At 35.2% G+C, this 14,307-nt stretch overlaps 1 protein-coding gene across 5 annotated transcripts in view; it reads left to right on the top strand.

The window, feature by feature from the left end:
- Nucleotides 1-14,307, top strand: part of LOC136982259 (serine/threonine-protein phosphatase with EF-hands pef-1-like) — a 101,142-nt gene that overhangs the window by 50,846 nt on the left and 35,989 nt on the right. For 4 of the 5 annotated variants that reach the window (XM_067278730.1, XM_067278731.1, XM_067278729.1 and 1 more), the window contains exon 2: nucleotides 6,989-7,137. In XM_067278730.1, coding sequence (XP_067134831.1) covers nucleotides 7,059-7,137 — 79 coding nt within the window. In that variant the 5' untranslated portion in view covers nucleotides 6,989-7,058. Of the gene's footprint in view, nucleotides 1-6,715; nucleotides 6,904-6,988; nucleotides 7,138-14,307 lie in introns of those variants that run through there. The other variant, XM_067278727.1, reaches the window with a different exon arrangement.

Here is a 14,307-nt window from a genome sequence, read left to right as displayed (position 1 = left end):
CTTTGAAGTAAAAAAAGTACAGACTAATTGTTCGATAAAAAGAAATACACTTCTCGACATTTATTTCTTTTGTTCTTATTTACAGAAGAAAGAATTTTTCCAACAGTTTGTATTGTTTTCGATGTATCCTACATATAGCGGCATGTAAGAATTTGTCTCTAGCGTGTGTTGTTGCTATATACAGTTTTTTTTATTATAATTATATATATATATATATATAGCAACACACGCTAGAGATAAATTCTTACATGTATTTATATACATGTACAGTACATATTATATATTGTGTGTTTTATAATTACATATATATATTGTACAAAGCCCCTGTGAACTCATTGTACCCATAGCAGCATATTGGCTCCGGAGTCAGATATGCACAATTGCAAGCTAATAGGATACAAGATGTAAATAATTATGATAAACTCTATTAAATAATAAGTTGTATATTTTAATTTATAAAACCATTGTATTAATGGTTTTTCATTGAACGAATTCTTGAATATTATAAACATTTTAACGAGATTACTCTATTTGATAGAAAAATCGATAGAATAGAAATTCATATTATTTTAAAGATTGCTTTAATCTGAATTAACAAAGCTTAATTAATGTTTAATTAATTTAAAATCGACACATTCAAGAATATCAGGTTGTGACAAAAGTCAATTGACCGGAAGCATAATTGTAATATTTTATTAAAAATAATTAATTAATAATACTTTCATATCTTTCTCCATTTCCAATTTTAACTTTAATTTTATTTTTCAAACTAGAATTAAACGAAAACAAAAACTAAAAACAGTAAACAATGTGGAGCAAAACGTATAAATAATAAAGAAAGCACAAATACAATAAATACACAACAAAACATAAACAAATAACAAATAAACAATATTATTGTTATTACACAACAAACAACAAATAAACAAAAACATGTTTAAATAATAATTAATAAAGACAGAGTACTTAAGCAATTTTTCCATGCATATGCAAACTAGCTTTTGTAGTATTGTACTCTACAAGTATGTACTGTATATATAGGTTCTACATGTGTATATCAGCTATATAGGCTCTACATATATACACAGCCGATATAGTATGTTTACAGACAGTATATATAGAGGGGCAAATTCAATTTATTGTATAAATATACCGTATATTTCCGCGGATAAGACGATAGTTAAATCATAAAAAAGACTCCGAAAATCCGGGGTCGTCTTATAGGACAGATACAAAAAAATTAGATTGAAATTTGTATAAATTAAAACCATTATAAAAAACGGACAAACCGTAATTATTTACTAGTAGAGAGTCGGGCATGTCCACAAAATAGAATAACCCATACGACGTTTTTCTGAATAGTCAAGGTACCCGAATGCCCGAATCAGTGCGAACGTTTGCAACAATAGCAAGGCAGAAAATAAAATTTGTTCATTCGAAAAATTACGAATAGGACATAATTCCGTATACGCTATACAGCATTATTATCCAGATGATGATCGCTGATCTAAACTAAATTCATAGGCCGTTGATAGTTTGGAGGTCGTCTTATAGGACAGATATATGCTAAAACTATAAAACTTTTACGAAAATTTATACCTCGTCTTATCTGAAGGTCGTCTTATCCGCGGAAATATACGGTATATACAAGCAGATGAGCCCGGCGTTGCTCGGACAAAAAGTAACGATAACAAAGATTAGTATTATTAGATTATAGCCGATCTTACCCGTTTTCACCAAGTGCAGAATTAGGTCTCCCCTCTTCTGAGACTAATTAGAAAATTTTTAGATATCTGCTTACACACCGGGATAACGATAATTAAGACTCACTGCAACCACTAACCGGTGCGTAGTACCACTAAGTGATGTTTTCGTAACTCTTTCTGGGTTCTTCTTCAGGTTTACTAAATTCGAAAAATAAGCCGGATCTTCCAGAATCATTCATAAATATAAATTCAAACATAAAATCGAACATTCAGACGAAGAGTTCGAATAAAGCGAAATTATGCGCTGGCGCTCCCCGTGTCAAGTTTATATACGATGGAACACTAAATATCGTTAAGAACTTTTAGAAGGGTATAAAAACATGTTAGATTTCCTGCATAAATGCAAAAAAGGCATCTAAAATAGTACAGTAGAAGCCGAGTTTTTCGGGTTAATCCTTAACCTTCTCCCTCTCCCCCCGTGGTGGGAATTTCGAAAAATCCCTTCTTAGTGTGCGTCCTCGTGACGTACCCTAACTGTGTACCAAATTTCAACTTTCAACTCCTAACCGTTTGGACACGTCTCGATAATGTATATAGAAGCTTTAATCCCGTCCCCCCAGTGGGGAGGAATTTCGAAAAATCCCTTCTTAGTGTGCGTCCTCGTGACGTACCCTAACTGTGTACCAAATTTCAACTTTCAACTCCTAACCGTTTGGGCTTTGCGCTGATTATTATTATTATCATTATCATTATTATTATAGTGAAGATCCTTTCTGCTCGTCACGTGATCTTTACAAATGTTTCGTTAGAAGGTCCGTCGGAAAGTCACACCTCCACACTCAATGATTAGTTATATACAGTTTATTTACAAATATTTACAAAGATATACACTATGTAATAGCATTACGTACACTACAGTATCGAAGCTGTGATGCAGCACGTCGACTTAGCTGGCCTGGGAACACGAGTCACTCTTCCGGAGATGGCTTAACCTCGTGGCCGTCCGTCTCTACAACAACCTTTCTCCAGAGGACTTTCCAAGAGGAGAACACTCTCTCTATCCGCCTCAAAGGTCTGCCTGTTGTTAGAGACCGCCACGTACCAGGTCCCTCGCCCTTTCTCCTCGCTTTTTTTGCCACCCTTCCAATTTAAGGGATTCTGGCACTGCCTCCTGCGACCAATCACTTCCTTCCCCTTCTTAGAGCCTTCCAAGACGTCCGCCCTATCTCCCGCCGACGTAGCTCACATTTGCGTCCGTGCTTTATTTATTCTTGTTTTCTCAAGCTGGCCGGCACGTGGCCAACACATTGTCCCTTAAGTGGAGACGCTCCACCTTTGATCCTTCCGGCCGTTTATGGCCCCGACCCCAGGTGGGAGCAATTACCTCAGTCGGGCGGTTTCTTTGACACAGGCCACCAAAGGCGACCTTTACACCTCCCACCGACAAGGTTCAAACTGCGCTTCAACAAAAGCCTGTTTGACATAAACAATACTACCGCGACACACAGCAATCTTTACCGTACAAATTATTTTGTTACACTACACTTCCTCCTTTCTTATTACAAGGATCAAGTTACTACAAATAATAAACTATACTAACAATATACAGTATTTAATATTTTACAGAAAAAGATATTTTACACAGTCAATAACATCTTCGGCAAATTGTCCCGTCACATTGCATTCAGAATCGCCTGGTAGATACTGATTACATCTATCCGAAGGACTTAATACCGAAATTAAACTGCCTTGTCTGTACGATCTGGGGGTTCCGGATTGCTCCTGACTTCCCGTCTGGATAGTACGTCGATCTCATTACGATTTTTCCCTCTTCTGTGCGCGATTTTTGCCTTATTATCCCGCGCTACCAATGCCCTAGGGACCGATTGTTCCTTAAGAGGCGTGCGGTCAACTAGCCGAAGGGGAACGCTTGCCTGCCGACTATGACCCGCCTTACAATATTTTCTAGCATCGCTCTTTTTATTTGTCGTGGGGCTCGTCCTATTTTCCCCGCTTTCTTTCGCAACCGTAACCCTCGCGACTGGTTTCCGTCGCCTATTCGTTTTCGTCCGTTCGACTCTCCTCAAAACGCAATAATCGGCTGCCGAAAGTAATGCATCTGTACCGCAGCTAAGTTCGTCAGTTAATGCGCAAGTTATCAAGGCTGGAGCGTAATCATTTTTCTTTTTATTCGACCTCCCTTCTAGTCTCACAGGTATTGTCGCTAACACTGCTGATACCTGCTGCCCAAATGCGCTGATCAACTTAACCTTTCTCGCTGCCCGCGACACGTAAACAGGCACTACAGATTTCCTAATTACCGTCATATCTACCCCCGTGTCCACTATTGCAGAAAATTTATTACCTTTACAAGTGAGCAGGAGATTTTCGTTTCTACTAACGGGTACGTTTCCGCTGATCGTTTCCCTGTTCACCTTTACCCTAGCTACTAGCTGCTCGTCCGATTCTACTGTTTCGTCTATTTTAACCGCTCGCGTTGCTTTAGGCTTTGGTCCTTCCTCTTTAATATTTCTCCGAGGACAATCCCTTCTGAGATGACCCATTTGGTCACAGACATAGCATCTCATTCTTGATCCTCCATTGTTCGCGCTCATGCCTCCAGTTCTAGTGACTGTTCTATCCCTTTCGCGTTCAGGTATAAGTCTAACGTCACCCTTTTCCACAGCCTCCGCATGCTTATCTGCGTATCTGGCTAACTCTTCCGGTGGGAACCAGCCTTTACCTTCTTGCAACAAAACGTAACGCTTAGTGTCGGCATCTAACTTAGTCTTAAGGTGATCCGAGACCACTAATTTTGTTAGCTGCCCAAAAGAATCTACGCCTCTACTATTCAGATAATACCGATACAGATCCTCCATTCTAGCTGCAAATTGGGGCCACGTTTCTTTGCTTCCCTTTTCAGCGGAAGTGAACTCTTTGAGGTACTCAGCGGCAGACAGTCTCAGCTCGTCTAGTAGGAATTGTTTTAAGGTTTGGTAATCCCTGATCTCGTCTGCCGTAAGCCTATTCAACGCCGTTTTACATTTCTCCGATAGCACCGTTAAAACAAGCTGCCCCTGAAGTTCTTCCGGCACATCGTACGTTTGTAGCACTACCTCTACGGCCCGAAACCACGATGGTACTTCCGCCTCCTTGTCTGGCATTTTGGGTAAAGCCCATCTGATTTTTCTAGCTAGGCTATCCAAGTTACCTCCCAGCTCAGAGTTGTTACTAGTCCTAGATTCACTCCGTAGACGATCTCTCTCTAACTCTATTTCGCTTTTTCTAATTTCCATCTCTTTGTGTTTAGTTTCTATCTCGGCTAGTCTAATCTGCGTTTCCATTTCCTTTTCGCTCTTTCTAACGTCCCTTTCAATTTCCTTGTTTTTAGAGTCTATTTCGGCTAGTCTAATTTGCAAGCGTAACTTCTCTAACTCGTCAGACTCACGTCCCTCTATTTCATTCTGGTTGTCTGTGACCTCGACCTCGGGGTCCAAAATTTCCTTTTCCGGCTCCGTATCCATTTCCTGGGATTGACTAAGATCAGCCCGACCTCCCTGATCCTCAGAACATGGCATACCCCTTTTTGACCCTTGAGTCCTTCCGCGTCCCGGCATTCTGAATACAAATAATCAAGAACAACTTACCAATGTTGAGTTCTGTTCCGCCTTGATTTCCGGCTACTCTTCCTTCCGTAAGTATCCAAATCTCGAATGTGGGCTCAGTACTCTCCTGTCGTCTTGCGAGAATCTCCTGAAGATTTGCAAGAATATCCTGTCGACTGCGCCAGTGAAGATCCTTTCTGCTCGTCACGTGATCTTTACAAATGTTTCGTTAGAAGGTCCGTCGGAAAGTCACACCTCCACACTCAATGATTAGTTATATACAATTTATTTACAAATATTTACAAAGATATACACTATGTAATAGCATTACATACACTACAGTATCGGAGCTGTGATGCAGCACGTCGACTTAGCTGGCCTGGGAACACGAGTCACTCTTTCGGAGATGGCTTAACCTCGTGGCCGTCCGTCTCTACAACAACCTTTCTCCAGAGGACTTTCCAAGAGGAGAACACTCTCTCTATCCGCCTCAAAGGTCTGCCTGTTGTTAGAGACCGCCACGTACCAGGTCCCTCGCCCTTTCTCCTCGCTTTTTTGCCACCCTTCCAATTTAAGGGATTCTGGCACTGCCTCCTGCGACCAATCACTTCCTTCCCCTTCTTAGAGCCTTCCAAGACGTCCGCCCTATCTCCCGCCGACGTAGCTCACATTTGCGTCCGTGCTTTATTTATTCTTGTTTTCTCAAGCTGGCCGGCACGTGGCCAACACATTGTCCCTTAAGTGGAGACGCTACACCTTTGATCCTTCCGGCCGTTTATGGCCCCGACCCCAGGTGGGAGCAATTACCTCAGTCGGGCGGTTTCTTTGACACAGGCCACCAAAGGCGACCTTTACAATTATCATTATTAAATCGTCTCGATTATATATATAGATTATAAGATATACCTATATTAGGTAATTTTTCACTAGAATAATATACTTTACTTAATATAATTTATTTAATATTAATATATACAATAAATTGAATTTTGCTCAACTCTATAGTGTAATATACACACTACTCCACTATATATATAATATACAATAAATTCAAAGCTGGAAGCCACAGTCTATAATGTGACTGGTGGGGTTATCACCGCCACAGACTGATATTGACTGCAGTAACAAGAATCCCATCTCAGGGTTTCGGCGCACCTCAGACATTTTCGTAGTATGCAATATTATATATATATGTAATAATTGAAAAAGACAAACACATTAATGGTAGTGTAATATCTAGAAAAAAATTTGGTAGTGTAATTACCAAATTTTTTTCTAGATATTGTCCATCAGAACTACAAACACATTTTTGTAAAAATTATTTTTTTTACAAGTTTTTAAGAACGTAATGGCTTTCGTAAAGTGTTAAAATGGCCCTCAATTAGAGTTTTGTTGGGTTTTTTCATTATTCGGTTCTCGTTAAATGTCAGAAAATTGTTCGAAACGTGGCGCCAAAAGGGCGAAGCGCTAGATTACATCACGGCGTGACGTCAGCGACGACAAATTATATCGTAGATTCTCTCCAGGTCTCAGAGCAGCGCGCGTACTCTAACGGAGCTGACCTATCCGAGCATCTTCCCCTCCTCACCATGGTGTGTCGCTAATTTTACCAATTCACTCGGTTTACTTTTACCTTCTCTTCAATGTAATTAACTTTTTTTCTAAATGTCGTTTCAGATTTGCAGTTTCGATTTTAAATAAACGTCGAGACTATCAAAAATAAATTTAAAAAAACAAACAAAAAAACATGGGTTGCGCCGGTTCGTCTATGAGCAAAACGGAAGGAAAAAATAAGAGCCAGGATGCCATGAGCAATGCCGAAAAATGTGAGTTATAATTTAAATTTATTTCGTTACTTGATTTTAACTTTGCCTGTTGGAAAGAACGAATTTCTTCGACCAAAATTCTATTCCTTAAAATAACTTAGTTAGTGTCGCGGTGATTTAGTTAGTTTTGGCGAGATGCGACACCCACAGACACCTCGACTGTCGAGATAACGACTCATTCAAGCTAAAATTCAATGAGAACAATGTTCTCGATACGCATTCTCTACGCTGTTTTCTACAGTACGGCACAGTTTAACAGTTAAAATACTTTTCGTTCCGTAAAAAAAAAAAATAAATAAAACATAAAATACCTTTTCGTTTACTCTAAATAGCTAACTCTTCTTCTACCTTACAGGAAAAAAAGATTAGTTAGTTTATATTGATAGAAACAACTATTTTAAGTCTAGAAAAAAGAACAGAGTAGGAAATAGCATTGAACTTCCTTCGTGACCTTTCCAGTTAAGACGTTTCTTAAATTAATTCGCATCACCGCTTTTTAAAAAAGTGTTAAGAAAGTAAAAAAAGAAAGTAAAATCGAAAACACTCATTCGAAGAAAGTAAAATATTAATGTTTAATGTCAAACTTGCGCTTGTAAAAACATTAATTTAAATTTATATATACACGGAGAAAGTGATATATTTACGAAAAGAATATTTAATTACACTCAAAATCCATTCAAACTCTTTATTACTTATTTGAAAATTCAAATATGTTATGTAGTTTGTTTTCTTATTCATCAAACAAGAGTTATCGCGTAAACAAGAATTTTATATTAAAAATATAAGCCGATAAGATAAGTAATCTTATCACATTAAGGCCGTAAGTTAAGATAATTGTGCTGTATTTCAACACAGATAACTTAATTAATTTTATTCGTATCCCGTTTATTGTTTTATTTCTCCCAATTTAACTGCAGTAGAAAATTAACTTGCCGGCGTAGAAAATTAAATCCTTCAAAAATAAGTTTCGTGTGTGTTCTTAGTCACTTCTTCCGGAAGAAATGGTTTTATTGTCATCTTATTATGAAGTATGACGGTTGTGTGACTCTTAGCTAACAGCTTTGTCGTGTAAGCAAAAGTTTTCCGAATGGATCTATCACTTTTCGTGAACGTCTTTTGTCAATATGATTACATTTTTTTCAAAAAAAGAAAAAAAAATACAGTTTATTAACACAAAAGAAGAAGTTATTTATGATGGCGACATTTCTCTTTTAGGCAGGAATTCACTTTTTTGTTATTCCATCTTGTTAGATTTTGTCGATTCGACAGGATTTAGTCCATTCCGTCAATCATATATTTTGATTCTGAAAGAAAAATTTTAAGGCTTTGGTATTCTAAGAAACGAGAATTTCAATGTTTTTTTTTTCTTATTGTGGCTCTTGCTGGATAGATTTTCGATTCGAATAGTAAATATTTGTTGACTCAATCGATGCCGCATTTTTTTTCTCGCATATATTTTTTATTCTCGACGGTTTTTTCTCTCTTCCCATAAAATTACTTGCACACTTTTCTCCTCTCCACATCTAAGGAAATTATAATATCCGGGTCTTTCCTTTCAAGCAGTTTCCATGTTGCTTAGAAACCACTCTTAGTATATAGGTTAAAGTGGTTTTGATTTGACGAGTTTGAAAAACGAAAAATTGAAGAAAAACTCCTATTTCGCGACCTTAAAGCTTTATTCAGCCAGTAAATACTACTCTTTATTCTGTTTATAAAACATCGGATTGAATAATATCAGCGAAGGAGAAGAAATATTTCTTTTTTTTCAGTACGAAATCGAATTTGACAACTTCATCTCGCCATTACTGAGTTAATTAAGTAAAGTTAAACAATTCCTCGAGTTATGTAAATATACGAAAATCATTGTATACGTCTGTTTGTAAAATTGCTTTGTGTGTTAGGAATGTCTGATAGAATTATTTACGCCATAATGTAAGCCAAATCCAGATTTGGCAGTTAATGATGTTTAAAGAGGCATTATATGCCTTTTGTTAATGGCTAATATCGCTCGTCAAATAAACTGGCGTGCCGTATATTGTCTTTTGTGATGATTCTATCCGTCATTCCAATCGATAAGACACGGTGGTCGTCACCTGTTTGTTGTCTAGAAGTTTACGAAGACAACTTTACGAGTGGCGTAACCGCAAGTTACTTAAGAAATTTCAATTACAATAATAATTTCTGCTTACACAACATTTAATAAATTACCTATTCTATTACAGAGGCGTATTTATGAATGGTGATTCTTTTTAACGTACAGAATTTAATACAAAGAAATATCTAATTCAAATAATTCTTGTTTGTACAAGAATAAAGATATTGTTTGTTTAGAAAAATTTTAATTTAGAAGAATAAAAAGTAAAAATTTATAAGAAATTTCTGTAAATAATTACAAAATATGTCGTTGGTAGCATGACAGTTTTGCAAATATTTACAATGATTATACTTTAAACTAGACAAGCATTCTAATATATATACACAATACTTATATAGCCTACTAGACTATGTAAATAGACACATTATAATAGGGAAAAGTTTTGTTAAGTATTCGTATTTAGTGCCAAATAACATAATTACTTTAACATTAAAACAATAAAAATAAGTAGAATCTAGGTAGATAAATAATAGAAACAGTTAGAGTAGTCATAACAATTTTTAAGTACTACGAATCCAATTTGTTTATCAATATCATTTACCTGTTTTAGTTTAAAAATCGAAACACTTACGAAACATAAAAATTATTATTACCCAACTATAATAAATTGTTATGTAGTTGTCGACACTTCATATATATTTTGTCTTGCCTCGATAGTTTTCAAGTTATTGCTTAAATAAGCTACGTTCGAATTGTTATACGCGTCATCGGTTGTTAAAAGTCGGAGAACGTTATTAACTCGTATAAACGTGGTCATGCGAGTGAATCTTCCTTACGAAGAGCAGAGAATCTGCATAATTAACCGAGTCGTGGACAATTGTCGTTAGTCATCTTTTACCGTTTCGTACGCGACCGCGCGGCAGACAATAAGATGGCCTTGGATGACATTCAACTTGGAATCGATTCAAAAAACTCTTCCCGTTTTACTTCTCCTCTTCCATCATCTATTTTATTTGAATATATGTTTGTGTGCCGAATTTCTTTCTGTCAAATTCTTCCGGTCAATCTTCTCCCTCTTATTAAACAAAAATATTGTTCTGTAAGAAATCAAATGCAAAAAGCCTACCAATATCGATTCTTCCACTAGCGAATTACGTGCCTTTGCACTCACTAAAGCTTATACTTTGTCAGCATAATGTAGTTTTTGGCTATATTGTCATAAATTCTCCTTCGATTAACATATATTAACGAGTTTTCTCGATGCATACAAGCGATTTTATTAAAACAAAAACGGAGAAAAAATAATACTTATTTTGAAACGTTAACAGCAATCTACAACTAAATGAAACTTACCAATATTTACGGCAAATTAAGCGGGATTTTTTTAATGTTATTAAAATAAGCTGTGGATTTTAAATATTTTAAAATTGTATCTAAAATTAGAATACGAGTCTGTAAGCATGCTTAAATTTTGATGTAATAAATATTGAAAAACAACTAAATTTATCCTCATTCTGTTTTCATCCACGTCTACATTCATCATTTAATTGAATAAATGTATTAAATTCAATTATTTACTAAACATAACTGAAATATTCAGAAGCTTTACACTAAAGTTTATGACTACTTCTATTTATTTCTTCTTTAAAAATAATTAAAATATACACAGTTAATAGGCAACATTACATTTATAAAAAAGTTTATTTCAATTACAGAATTATAGTTATTCGCGTAATTATGAACTTTATGAAATTTTATCAAGGATATAACTTTGTTAGATCATGAATCCAATTACATAAGAATAAAGAAAATTCTTAGTCGCTTATGTAATTATATGCATAAAGATTGGCAAGTGTACGTGCTAAAATTAAAATCTAAACTTTAAAAAAAACGAAAATATTCTTTGTAATTATATTTCACGAAAAAAAATCGTTTCCAGATAAAATTTAATTATTTATTTTTCTTTTTTTTAGAAACCGCGAGACACTGTTGTTACGAGCTTTTGGAATCTACTGTTTATAAATTTTAAATATTTCCGCCCCTACTTCCGGCCTCCGAATATATTCAATCTTTCAAATTCTCAGTGTTTTTATAGTATTTTAATATTTTCTGTCTTTTTTGTATTTGAGGGTCTATAGGCGTCCACAGAAATTTTTCAATGTGGGAAGCTTGGAGACAAATAACTAGATCATTTCTATTTAATTATTTAATTTTGGGTATTTTTTTCATAAGTACTGTACATCATAAAATACAATATTGGATCAATATAAAAAGACAGATAGAGTCTCTTGATCCCGGGTTACGTAAGGTTACGTATCTCAGTTACTTTTACGATTATATTTTGTGGAATTTTTTAATCCATCCCAGAAGAGGTAAGTACCCCGTTTGCCCCCTCCTTTGAAGACGCCCGTGCGTGTGTCCTACTAACTCCTAACGCCTGAACAAAGTTTTTACTTCCGATTCCTTAATAAGTTAGATCAATTTCTACTTCTCCAGTTCTCCGTGTTTCAAATATTGCGAATTTTAAGTGCAATAAACCTCAATATTGCGTCTACGTGAACATTTCTAAACGAATCTTCCCCGTAAATATTAATCAAAGAACACTCCGATATCCTGTGAATTACTAAATGTAAGATTTTGCGTCACAAACGACCAATTATTTATTGTGACGTCGTCACAATGTCGGGCTGCAATTTTTAATCATATTTTTAATTTATTTAATTTAAAGTATACGCTCTCCACTTCGAATTAGTAGCGTCTTGCCCCTGTACGGTACATCATACTTTTCCTTTAACAATAGAGTCGTGCCGGTCATCTAGTATCTTTCAGGGGAAATTTTTGAATTGAAATAATAAGAGTTACGGTTTGCATCCGAAGTTATATAGTTAATCGGGGTCTTCTACACTTAAGGTTTCCATATCTGTTCTTGAATTTCATCTAACTCCGTTTTTGAGATTAAGGAATGACGGACAGACAGAGTGGGAATTTATTGGTCTACAATTTTTTTCAATTTACAATCCAATAATTATGATTTTGATAATGCTGGAGGTCGCGATCCACGCTTTGGGAACCGCGAATCTACCTATACTGTAAAAAATAAAATACATTACGGGCGGCTCAAAAGTCAGTTAACCGAGATATATTCTTATTACGATTACTTTAAGAACAATTAAAAACCGACGAAGCGACTACATCATAAATAATATAGCTTTAACCGTTCTTAAAATAATCTTAAAACTATATATTAATAGAATATATCTCTCGATTAACTGACTTTTAGGTCATCCTGTCTACGGAAATCGCGATGTTTTCGAAGTTAATATTTTATATTTTCAGAAAATAAGCGTTATAATTTCATAAGTTACATATTAGAAAAGTTTTTGTACAATAAATAAGTTGAAGCAATTACTAAAAGAGTAATCTTTAAAAAGCTTTAGCTAGAAAATACAGGAAGAGAGACAAAAGATAAAAACGAGAAAGACCAGAGAAACCTTTCAAAAGTTATTAAATGGATTGACTTTCTGTAACTTATCTTTTTAAGTAGTCGTTTCTGTAATATCGTTTGACTGGAGGGCGATGATAATTAATTAAACGAAATTGGCGTGTATTTAAAAACAAGAAAAACCCGTGTAAACAGAAGTTTTAAGTATTGTTTGCTGTTGAATTTTATTAAGAAAATTCACCGAACTAAACAAGGTTGTTTAGAAACTGGACTGGAAAGAAAGAGAAAGTAATTCGTGAGGGGAACGCTGATTCGCTCTACTTAATCTCTAATAGGAAGAGGATGGGATTTTTGTAAATCGAAACAGCCCCGATTATACGTCCCGTTTCCATGGTAACAAAGGGAGTGCCGTCTCAGCTGATGTCAACTCGTCTAATGAATGTGTTGCCGCCGCTTGTTTCCTTTCTCCCAAACTCTATCGATACAAAAATTGTAATTCATTCGGACCGAGACATAAATAACGTAGATATTATTCTCCTTTTCTATTAATTTTAATTTATTCAGTCCAGAAAGCATACTAGAATCCATTTCGTTTTTTTTTCCCCTAGGAAAATGTTATCCCTCGTTATATCAGTCGTTAACCTCGTTGAAACGAGGACGCCCTTTCATATTCCTCGGTGCATTAAGCTTGTTTCTGCTCTTCTATCAATTCTTTCGTGCACAATGAGGATAGCGTTTATAAAGACTTTACAAAATTCCGTCTGCGCGAGCTTCGTAAATCAAATTTTTTTTCTTTTGAATGGATCTTCTTCAGTATATTATAAATTATCGCGCTCTGTTTGTGGCTACTTTGGTTTTAATTAGCATTCTAACTATTAAAAGGGCATTTTATATTAATTCTACACGAAGGTACTTGCGTGAATAAGCGACTATCTTTTATTATTTTCTTGTATTTGAATTAAATATGAAATAAATGAGTTAATTTATCATTCTTGAAATCATTCTTCGATTCTCTCTCTCTCCATTGTCATTAGCTCTGTATGAAATAAGGAAGTTTGTGTTTTGAAAACGGGAAAATGTAAATTTGAATGAAAAAAAAATTGTTTATTTTAATTATTACTTGTGCTGCCTCGTGTAATTTATTGCCTATATTCGAACTTGCCTGTCCTGAAATAGTTTGCTTAGAAATTTAGATTTATTTGATGTTTTCAAGAGTCTTATTTCTGCAAATAAGTATTATATATACGCTTATTCTTCAAGGGATTTAAGCATATTTACTTTATTCGTAAATACACTAAATGAATAAAAGTTGCATCCTTAAGAATAAAGTAATTAATTTATTAAACAATGCCCAAATAAAAATAATAAACCAAAAAATTATGAATGAAGTACCAAACTCTCAACAGATCTGTTTCGATTAATTTTAAAATTGAGGACCTATACATTCCCACAGTCGCCTGTTGTCTGTCCTTCGTTAATCTTAAGAACGGAGTTAGATAGATGAAAATTGAGATTGGACATGGAAACCTTTGGGACCTGAGACTCTGTTAACTATATACGAACTTCCGGTTCAGACCGAAAGCTACGCGACTTTTAAAATTAAATTATGATTGAAAATTGCAGCCCTGCATTG

Source organism: Centruroides vittatus, unplaced genomic scaffold (assembly GCF_030686945.1).
Source record: "Centruroides vittatus isolate TY-2023 unplaced genomic scaffold, ASM3068694v2 contig_817, whole genome shotgun sequence".
Lineage (NCBI taxonomy): Eukaryota > Metazoa > Arthropoda > Arachnida > Scorpiones > Buthidae > Centruroides > Centruroides vittatus.
The sequence above is the reverse complement of the archived record's forward strand: the minus strand, read 5'-3'. Positions and strand labels throughout refer to the sequence as shown.